The following is a 10914-nucleotide window of genomic DNA, read 5'->3' on the forward strand; positions in this document are numbered from 1 at the left end:
ATTTTTTATCAGAAAATTTGTTGTAACAATTATTCATAGTGCACAATTAACGAATTTTTTGCTGTTTTTATGAATTCTATATTAAAAAGAAAAAATCACTTTCGAGTGAACCCTTTACCATATCTTTATTTTTTTTCTGGTACCCACGACATCAACCTGAGCTATATTTTGAGTCTTTAAAAATTTTTGATACTTAAGGTTATCCTAGAAATATCGATGTTTGAAACTTGAACGTATTGTTGCGACACCCTTAAGAAGTGCACGAGCGTGCTTTTACTTCTGGTGCCCTAGACCAACTATCAGGCTACACAATCACCTCGAAATCACTTTTTGAAAAAGTAATTCCCACATGCCGGACGGGTCCTTAATGATAAAAATCGAGCAAAAGAGTTAAAGCATTTACCGCAAATTTTTCAACTATTGAGCCCTTCATCTTGGTGTTCCGTATCAAAGACTCCGAATGTTAAAATATTAATAAAATAAATTTAACAAACTATGAATAGAGATAATTACCTCCAAAAAGCATAATTTCAATCATCACTGATACAAACCAGATCAATTGTTTCATCATTTTAAGAAGAAAAATCTCCTTTCTCGTGAAATAAAAAAGGAAATCTCAATAATTCTATCCGTTTTTAATAAGCATTAAGCGTCGTTTTGGAAAGAAAGTCTGAATCAGAAGAGTCGGATTTTACGATTTTTTGATAACGACCATGAGAAATATCGCCCTGCTTATTATCAAAAAATGAGCAAGAATGTTTTAGCAACCGAAGAGATTTATAACAATTCAAAATATGAATAAACTCGGAGGCGCTATACATGAGAGTCATGATCATGCGAAATTATAAGATATAAAAAGAAGAACTCAAATCAAATTTTGCTAACATCTTTCTTAATCAAAAGATGTCCGACTCAAATCGAGATGTTGCGAACGCTTATAGAAGTATCCTCAGAAATATCGGAGAAAATCCAGATCGAGAAGGATTGGTAAAAACACCAGCAAGAGCCGCAAAAGCGATGGAATTTTTCACCAAGGGGTACAAAGAAGACATAAACGATATTATGAATGAGGCGATTTTCACGGAAAAAAGTGAAGAAATGGTGATCGTCCGGGGGAACGCTACTCTAAATTACCAATTGCTAATGCATTGCCAATTTGGATAATTCATTACCAATTTTAGGTAATGCATTACCAAACTTTCCGAAAATGGCCAATTTTTTCAAGTCAAAGAGCCAGTTCGCGCTCCGCGCATGTTTGAAAGGATACTTTTGAGATTTATTTACAGTTTGTTTCCATTTTTCCGGAGTCCATTTTTCCGGACACTTTTCCGATTATAAAGCATTTAAGTGGGGCACTGCAGAATTGACCTTGGTCCAATTTTCCGGACATTTTTCAAATTTTATTTACAGACCATCATTTTTTAATAAAAAATGAACACTTGACGGTTCAATGTACTTCTTTTTGGGCACTCAGTGAGCAAATTTGCGAGGTTTTTAGCTAGAAGTTTATTTCGCGGTAAATCGACTTCTTGACTGAGAAGTGTCCGTTTCTCGAAAAAATTTAAGTATACTTGGTGGGACATGCATTTTTTTTCAGGGTACCCAATTTTCCGGACATTTTTTGGAAATCTGGGGACAAAGCTAGTCCGGAAAAATGGAATCATTCTGTACGTATTTTTAAGCAAAAAAATTGAAATTCTTGAAAAAAATTGGTACCAATTTTTGGTCATGCAGTACCGAAAATCTTTGGTAATTTAGACGAGCGCCCCCGTCGTCCGGGACATTCGACTCTACAGTCTATGTGAACATCATCTTGTTCCGTTTTACGGAAAGGCGTATGTAGGGTACATTCCAAATGGAAAGATTATTGGTCTGAGGTAAGCCAATTATATGTATGTATTGTCATTTTTGTCATTTAAGCAAAATTGCAAGAATCGTTGACCATTTCGCGCGAAGACTCCAAGTCCAGGAGCGGCTAACTCGTCAGATAGCCGAGACTTTGGAGAAACAACTTTCTGCTACTGGTGTTGCAGTTATGATCGAGTGCGAGTAAATATCAAATATGAGTTTTAACAGCGAGTTAAACCGCGTTCGAAATTGATTTTGTAGCATGCGTTTTGCAAAATTTCTTTTATTGCGGACATCTTTTAACCGATATTATAAGGCATATGTGTATGACAATGCGCGGCGTCGAAAAAGAGGGCTCGAAGACAGCGACATCCTGTATGCTTGGCTGCATAAAAGAAGATCAGAAATTACGCCAAGAATTTCTCTCGCTGGTGAAAAATAGATAGATACTGTCTTTTATTGACACGATTAATTTTAACAATAAAGGGACACTTAAAATATTCTTTTGAAATTTGATCATCGTTGTTCAATGTTTTCAAGAAAATAACAGAAATTTATAATTTATTTTTTCTTGAAATTTTAAGCTAGGGTAAATCCCTTATAATTGAGCAATTTTTAACCAGAGGGCAATCCTAAGAGTGTGGGTCTTTATCTTGAATTTGCTCTTAACTTTTGCACGCAACAGTGTTGGTTTTCTGAAAATTTAGACAGGGCATTGAAAATTCCAATTGACTCTGCCATTGCAAACAATTTACGAATGGTACCACGGCCCAATAACTCGTTGTAACGAAAAATTTATTGAAAAAACGAATAATTTGTCGCAGTACTTTTCTTTTTGAGCTTAAATCAGGTCAGTAAATCATACAAAACAAAGTTTTTCAATCTCCATGGATACCAAAAGAAGTAATTATGATATTCCTTAGGTTTAAATACGATTGGTTAGGAAAAAGATAAGTCTTAGGGATTAGGGTTAGGCAAAAGAGCTTTCTGATCCAAGCCCTTTCTGTCCAAAGCCGCCCTTGGTAAGACCTTCGGGGAGGTTGCGGGGGCTTGGCTGTTTCAATGACTTATTTTTTGAATCAACAAATTAGCCTGAACATTACGGTTTGGTTTACTACTTGATCAAAGTTTTTCACCTTGACAAATAATTCGTTTTTTAACGATACGACCACAAATACCAACGATGCTACAAGCTCAACAAGGGCTAAGCATGATTAATACGATGAATTTGATGATGGGTCAAACTCAACAGAATCAGCAAAATTAGCTGTTGTAAATAGGTCAGATCCACTTTATTTCTTCAGATAGACATTTTTGGAAATTAATAAAAATTTCACTCATTTTTCAAGGGAAATTAAGCATCGATGAGCATTTTTCCATTTGGCTGAGATCTTCCAAGGGCGATGAAGCAAAGAGAAAGGACTGATTCAGCGCCATCTCTGGCAGTTTTAGGCTAAATTTTATGTTTTCCTTGAAATACTCCTTTCTCACCTTTTTGCCAGGAACTCCAGCAGTCATATTAGTATCGCAGAATCCAGGGCAAGCGGAATTTATCAGAATATTTTTTCTCTCAGAAACCGACTTTTTGCCGTAGAGCCGGGGTTTGCCAAAATGGAAGAGCGCGGAAAGAATATGCACTCGGACGCCCCGTGTTTTTCCCGCCGCAGAAGAGGGTGCTCTAAACTTTTGGGACGCAAAAAAAATGGGTTGGCGCGGCGTGAGCGAAGTATTCGGAAGAAAGCGGGCGCCCGAGCGCAAATTCTTTCCGCGCTCTTCCCCTTTTACGAACCCCTGCCGTAGAGCCGAACGAGATTGTTAACGAGTAGCTTCGACATGTCGTAACCTTAAAATATAACTGTATTTTCAACAAGTATTTCTTTAAAAACCGATCATCGACGTTTGTTCTGGACTTGGCCAACCATCAGTTTGAGCCTGAGATGGGTTTTTCTGATCTTCGATGAATCTTCTGGCAATAGTATCTAACTCGTCGAAAGTTGTTTTCGCGAGTGAACTTCTAAAGAAAAATTAATGGATAAGGTGATCAAAAACTTACGAAGATAGCTTTTGCCCATAATCAAAGACGTAATTCTCCTCAAAGATGTTCGGATTCGGGTTCAAATTGAGCATTCCTCGCAGTCCGAAAAAGCTGGAAAGGCAGACAATTCGAGCTCCCTCGCGAGCAAGAGGAAACAGTGATTTTAGAGCAGAAGAAATTCCAAAATAATTGACATCGATGGTCAATTTGATACTCTCAAATGATTTGTCATTTATTTCTGGCGCAACACCTGCGTTCAAAACCAAAATATCAAAAGAAGACGGTCCCATCTTCTCTGCAAAATTCAGCACACTTTCTTCGTTGCTTATGTCTAGCTTTTCGACTTGCAATTTACCGCAATTCTCTATTTCCGGGAATCCTTGCGGGTTTCTCGCTGTCGCCACAATTTTTTTAACATCTTTCTCTCCAATTAAAAGTTTGACGCATTCAAGTCCGATTCCACGATTTCCGCCGACGACGATTGCAGTTTTCATTTCTTTGTATTTTTTGCTTTTGGCTATTGAAAAAGCTCAAAAATCGATGGGCGAAATGAGAGAAATATAAAAATAAAATCGACGTTTGCCGTGCATCGAAGCTGGTTTACGCAATCATCAACATAAAATAATCGTTAAAAAGTTGATTTCATCAACAACAAATTAACTCGACGAGAGTTGAACAGTCGGGAAAATAGTTGATATAAGTTGTGGCTTGGAGTTTTTTGAAAAGCAGAATCGTTAAAAGCTCGAAACGCATCTTTTTGGAACTTGACTTTGAGAAGTGAGAATAAAGAGCTGGTTTAAAATTGCGTTAACATCGTTTCATGCATCAAATTTAATTGCAAATGTCAAGGACATATTTGAAAGTTTCGAAAGAGTTTTGACTGAAATTAACGAAATCGGTCGAAATGCACTTACAAGTTGGGGTTAACATTTCGTCCCTCGGTTTCCGATAAATTTCCAAAACTGCCATTTCGCTTTGAAGATCCAAAAAGATTATCCGAATGCTAGCTTGAAATTTCTTAGATACTTCTCAACCAATTATCGCCAAGCATCCAGAGAAAATAGTTTTTAAGGGTACTATCTTCGATTTCCAGAAGAGGTCTTTTCAAAAGATATAAAATAGGTGATGGTCTAAACTTTGAAGTTCTTACGTGCGATAAGAACTTTGTGTGGCCTAAACTTTGATTCTTCCCATGTGTGATTCTATGAGAAAGTGGCCTAATCTTTGATTCTTTCCATGTGTGAAAGTGGTCTAAACTTTGAATTTCTCCTGAGGCGCTCTGACTAGTTCCATGTGTCATCACCTTGAATGAAAACCGTAAACCTAATTGGTCTGCTTAAAGCGTAGTGGCCTTAGCAGGCAGTGCTCTAGTCACCGATGGCAGAAGCGCCTCCGGGGAAATTCAAAGTTTAGGCCACTTTCTCAAAGAGTCACACATGGGAACGATCAAAGTTTAGGCCACCCGAAGTTCTTATCGCACATACGAACTTCAAAGTTTAGACCACCACCTATTTTATAAGAATCGGTTATTAGAAATAGTTTCTTCATTAGATTTTATGATTATACCTTATTGACAACTATTCGAAATTTCAATATATCTTGAGAAATGGCCCCTAGAAGTTTTTTCGAAAAAAAATTTTGAACTTCGATTTCCTCGATCAAGTGCTTGTTCGAAAGCTCAGAGCAAGGGCAGTATGCTGGTAGCTGTATCGATCGCGACATCAAGATATTTTCGATTTTAGAGCCAAAAATGTGTCGCAAACTTTTAAAAAATGCTAAATTTTCGCAAAATCAGCGAGACACAATTTTCAAAAAATTATTTTTGTTATTTTTAGTTTTTCAATTAAGAAATCCTTCTGTAATTTTAAAGATTAATGTTCGAATTACAAATAAAAAATAAAATAAGACCAAGTTATCAGACTTGTTTTTGAGTTATTCAACCGTTTATATAGGCCATTTTGGCAAAGATAACCACTTCAAGCCAAAATTTAGCCGCTTTTCGGTTGAGCAATTGATAAACACCTCTGTAATAGTTATGATCTAGGGCAGATCTATTAAATGAGCCTATATGGACTCATCAATCATTCACAAGCTCCGAGGTATTCAAGGCTCAAGTTGGGGAAATCGAAGATAGTACCCTTAAGGTGTTGAATTGAGTGTTGATTTCTGACACGGAAGAACCTGTTTCTTCTATCTGTTTGATATTTTGTCCTGTAAAAAAGTTAAAAAAGATGACTCTCATTTAATATAGTTGATTTTAAAGCAAAACTCATAAGAAATGTAATAGAATTGATTAAAGTCGGCTAAGTTGAACTTTCTTCTATCCAAAGCTTTTTATGGCCAGTACAATCATTAAAAAGCCGGCTGCTTAATTTTTCGTAATTGACTTCGCCGATCGGGCAGACAAAAGTCGCGGGGACACTGCCTCAAATGCTAACAGGCATAACGTACAAAAAATAAACTTTTTATCTGTAAGAGATACAAAATTTAAACTTATGTAAAAATGATTTGTGATAATTAATAAATGATAAAATGAGCTTTTACAAATTTTTGATGAAAAGTCAAATTTGTGTACGTAACGCCGACAAATGCTCGTTATACCGCCTCATTTTTCCAGATGTCAATATGTCTAATATTAAGATAAGCTACACATCGGGAAATATTAGTTTGACACATTTTCATAATGAGAATAAACGAAAATGAGAAGAATAGGATCTCTGTTATTTTCGTCGATAGAAGCAAAGCGAAATGAACACTACGGTATACTCTGATTTTTTGTCGCTTGGAAAGAACATCGAAGAGTTTGACCTGCGACACAATTTCGGCAATGTTGATAAATTTAGACCGCCATATAAGGTAACAGAAAAGATACTCACAAATCAGAAAAAAAAAATTAACTCTTCCTAGTGAAAATCGTAGGCCAGACTTTGTCTAATAATGAATTCAGCTTTCTGTCGGAATTGTTGTTTTTGGAGTTATTTCAAATCTCAGGAACTGGTCCGATTTTAAGACAGAAATTTTTAATGATGGATTTTCGAGTTCGCCCAAAAGTATTTTATACTTCATCTTCAAGGACAGTGGAGTCGTCAAAACAGCCCTTGCTCCGTATTATCTCAACAAGAGCAATCGCTCTCGAATGATCGATTTCAACTTCTTCTGGCTTTGCTCCTTCAGCCTTTTGGATTTGCTAGCGCAATCGCTGCTTCTTGGCCAGACTTTCCGCGGCGATTCGTTTTCCGGGCGACTTGAAACTTGCCAGATTGCTTTGAGCCTCACTCATTTTTCAAGAATAATGATCTCGATTCAAATATTTTTGATTGCTTGCTACAGACTCAATATTATGACGCAAGGACTGACGACGCGTAAACGAATGACGAAAAAGCTTATTGATCAAATTTTCTGCTTTCAGATCTTGGGTGGGTAAGTTTAACCCCTCCCGACTCGATTCTAGCCCCCCTTGCCTATCAACTTCGAAGATTTTTGTCCACTCTAGGCTTGGACAACCCTAGCCCTAAATTGATTTTAGTCTGCCCTAGAATAGGGTTATTCTAGCCCTAAAGTGATATTCGCCCACCCTAAGCTTTGGTTGTCCTAGCCCTAGAGTGACTTTTGCCCACCTAGGCGAGGGTGACCTTAGCCCTAAAGTGACTCTCACGCACCGTAGGCTGGAGTGACCCTAGCCCTAAAGTGACTCTAGCCCACCCTAAGCTAGGACAACCCTAGCCCTCAAGACTTAAGGCTAAAGTTAATTTTGCCCACCCTTGTTTAAGACTTATGTCGCCATGATCATAGCCGGATACGAAGCCTATGAAGCTGGCAAATTTGGATCAAGAGGCTTTTTCGACGAAATCGGTACCTTCAGGGCCAAGTCAAAAGCTCTCCTCGAAATCTTCCTCCGTTATTCGGAATATTATTCCGACACTCCTCGAAACCTCTCCAATGATGCGCTCTTTGACTCCTACTGCTGGCCAAATTCGAAGAAAAATCCTTTGGTTTTCCGAGACTCTGAATATCGCTTCGCTTTCTATACGATTATTCTTCCAATAAGCGGACTGATGCTTTGCTACTCGAAAATTGTTTTCATGGTCCGAAAGAGCTACAAACTTATCGGTAACTTTTCGTCCTTTCATTTTGCCTAAAAAGTTTTAAGATAATGCAACTCGATTGACGAGGCAGAACAAACAACGACTCGACGTTGTGCTTACAAAAAAGCTGGTGCTCGTTTTTCTGACTTATGTTCTTACCATCGGTGCTTTTCGACTGCTGCGAGTGGTTATCGAGTACGAGCTTCCGATCGATTCCAGCACTCGAAATTTTATTATTGAATGGAGCAAGCTTCTTATTCTGATCTGGGCTCGGCAACCTGTGTGGAAAACCTGAGTCAGGCTCCAGAGTAACCAAGAAGAAAGCTTCGAATCCTGACTCAGGTTTTAACACAGGTTTTCGAGCCTTAATCCAGATCGAACCGGCTGTGAATCCGTTTTTGTATCCAATGCTTCCGGGAAGCGACATTCGATACGCCTCAGATTTCTTTGGAATTGTCGGGTAAACAAGATGAATTCAAATTCTTCCAAAGAATAAATTAAGGAAACCGTTCAGATGGGGGAGTGATAAGATGCTCAAATTTACGAGAATGGTTTCGACGGTCCGCCGAACTGGATCAGCTCGATCTCATCAGACGTCGATTCAACAAGTCGAGCAACAAATTACTACATAAAATTCATTAAATATTGATTGTTACTGTAAAATCGAATTTTTGTGAATAAAAATTTTTTCAAAATTTTTCATTTATTGCATTTTTAATCGACTCATGCGGCGCTTTAAAAAGTCCTCTTCTTTTTATCACCGAATTCCAGTCGATTTTGTGGTAGTTTGAGTGCTTCACATTCAGTGGATCCGATTGAAAATCGTAGTTGTAGATTTGATCTTAAGGGGGAGGTCGACGAGAATCGGGATTTTTGTAACCAAAAATGCGGAAAAACCTGCTTAGATAGGCAAATTCTGACTTTTCACGTAGAAAGAAAAGGGTTTCAAAAATACAGCGGCGAAAACTAGAAAAAAAATTTTCTCGAAAAAATTTTGAAAAAATTAGGTCAAAGTGGGGGTGTCTCGTAACAAAAAAATGTCGAAAACGGGATAATTTTTTCCCCATCAAATACTGTTGATAGTAAGTTCAAACCCTTAAAAATACAGCGGCGACAATGAAAAAAGGGATGCTCCTCCTGAAAATTTTTTTACTGTTGATCAAAAATATCCGATTTTCCTAAAATTCATCATTTTTGCTCATTTTTCACTGCGAATTTTACAAAACTCGCAGAGACCCGTAATTTTTTTTTGTGCGTTATGCCTAATTATGACTAATAAACCATTAAAAATAAATATCTATCAAATAAAAATCGAATAAAGATTGTTTTTGGGTGAGATAGCCAACTTAACAATTTCTTAAAATCTCGAATTCCAGACACAAAATCGAAAATTTTGTTAAAAAAAGTTGATCAATGCGCAAAAAGCTGGAGACCAAAAATGCTCCTTGTTTATTGAGGAATCCAAAAATATTACCAAAATTTTGAAAAAGCGAAAAAAAATTTCTCGTCGACCCCCTCCTTAATCTACATGCATTTTTATATTAAAATGAGCATACCAATATATTCATTTATATGCCGAACAACAGCTGGCGTCATCGAGTTCACAAGCGACCCAGGAGGATGAAGGAATCCATAGTGACATTCGCTGACGGTAAATATTTGACACTGAGAGCTTTTAAATGCGTTTGTTGGTGAAATATGAATCATCGGTCATATTATATGACTCATATGGGAGAAAACAACAAGATATTTTTGGGTTGCGTCAGGAACCGGCAAAAATTTCGACAAATTTTGCGTAGGCAGCAGATCGGTTCTTGATCGACCGGTTTGCCGAATTCTGGTATCTGATTGGTTGAAAATTTCGACGCGAGATTTGTCGAAATTTTTCGGGGAGGTGTCTGGAACCGACAAAAAATTTCGACAAATTTTGTGTGGAAATTTTCAACCAATCATAAGCCCGGAGTCGGCTCACCGGTCAATCAACGGCCAAGTAGCCGCCAACGCAAAATTTGTCGAAATTTTTTGTCGGTCCCAGACGGCACCCCATTTTTTCTTGGGACCCATTTTGTCCGGACCGATAATAATGAAATAATTATTCATCATTTTAATAATTGAAATGATATAGTAAAGGATCCTTTTTATTCTTTTTAAAAAGCCCTTCCAAAACAAAAAAGAAAGTTTTCATTCGACAAATGTTGTCTCGTTTCTCTTTTCTACTAAATCAGTTTGTCTCTCTATCTGCCTCAAAAAGACAATCCAGCCAAAGCGATCAAAGACATCGTGGAGCTAAGCGCTTCTCAGTCCACTCCCCGTCAATTCATTCATGCTTATGATCTACTGATTACATTCGAGCACAACAAGCATATCAACTCATGCTTTTAAGCTTTTGCTAAAAACAGTTTTATTTTATCAACTTGATGAACCGACGAATTCTTTAAAATAATAATATTATTATATTAAAAATATAACAGACGGGTCTTGGTTCTTGAAATCAAGCTGATAAACCCGCCCAATGATAAAATTTTTATGATTTGATTATTTTTTGATTGCTTCGGCAAGAGTTCTCAAAATTGTCAAAAATGATCTACGAAGTGACTGTCAAAATAAACAGTGAAATACAGAAGGAATATGAAGAGTACATGAAGAAGCATATCCAAGGTAATCAAGCATGAATTTACCCTTGAAAGTTTTAAGATGTGGTGAATACAAAATGCTTCACGACCGCCAACTGGTTCACTTTTTCTGAGGACAACAACGACAAGAGCATCACCTCTTACGTCATCACTTACAAAGCGAAGTCCGAAGATTCCTTCAACGAGTACCAAAAAACCTACGCCAAAGCCCTCCAAAAGGAGCACACCGAGCTCTGGGCGGAAAAATTTTCCGCCTCTCGAAGATTGCTTTTTGAAAAAATGACCTTTGTCGACTTGGATCTTTAAATTTTGA

The 10914-nt window shown here is 37.4% G+C and overlaps 3 protein-coding genes across 3 annotated transcripts; 2 read left to right on the top strand and 1 right to left on the bottom strand.

Annotated features, from left to right (window-relative positions):
* The first annotated feature begins 903 nt into the window (after positions 1-903).
* On the top strand, positions 904-2329 carry LOC145696231 (GTP cyclohydrolase 1-like). The gene is made up of 4 exons (XM_081773231.1): positions 904-1107; positions 1759-1877; positions 1921-2049; positions 2165-2329. Exons 1-4 carry the CDS (start codon positions 904-906, stop codon positions 2292-2294), a joined length of 582 nt encoding a protein of 193 aa, XP_081629357.1. The 3' UTR covers positions 2295-2329.
* A 1300-nt stretch (positions 2330-3629) lies between these two features.
* Positions 3630-4417, bottom strand: LOC145696232 (carbonyl reductase [NADPH] 1-like). Its single transcript, XM_081773232.1, has 3 exons — positions 3902-4417; positions 3735-3862; positions 3630-3691 (listed from the first exon to the last, which is right to left on the bottom strand). Exons 1-3 carry the CDS (start codon positions 4375-4377, stop codon positions 3630-3632), a joined length of 666 nt encoding a protein of 221 aa, XP_081629358.1. The 5' UTR covers positions 4378-4417.
* Positions 4418-10547: 6130 nt separating this feature from the next.
* Positions 10548-10907, top strand: LOC145696233 (uncharacterized). The gene is made up of 2 exons (XM_081773233.1): positions 10548-10626; positions 10663-10907. The coding sequence occupies exons 1-2, from the start codon at positions 10548-10550 to the stop codon at positions 10905-10907; spliced, it is 324 nt and encodes a 107-aa protein (XP_081629359.1).
* The last annotated feature ends 7 nt before the right edge of the window (positions 10908-10914 follow it).

The sequence above is a fragment of the Oikopleura dioica genome, chromosome 2, assembly GCF_907165135.1.
Source record: "Oikopleura dioica chromosome 2, OKI2018_I68_1.0, whole genome shotgun sequence".
Classification (NCBI taxonomy): Eukaryota; Metazoa; Chordata; class Appendicularia; order Copelata; family Oikopleuridae; genus Oikopleura; species Oikopleura dioica.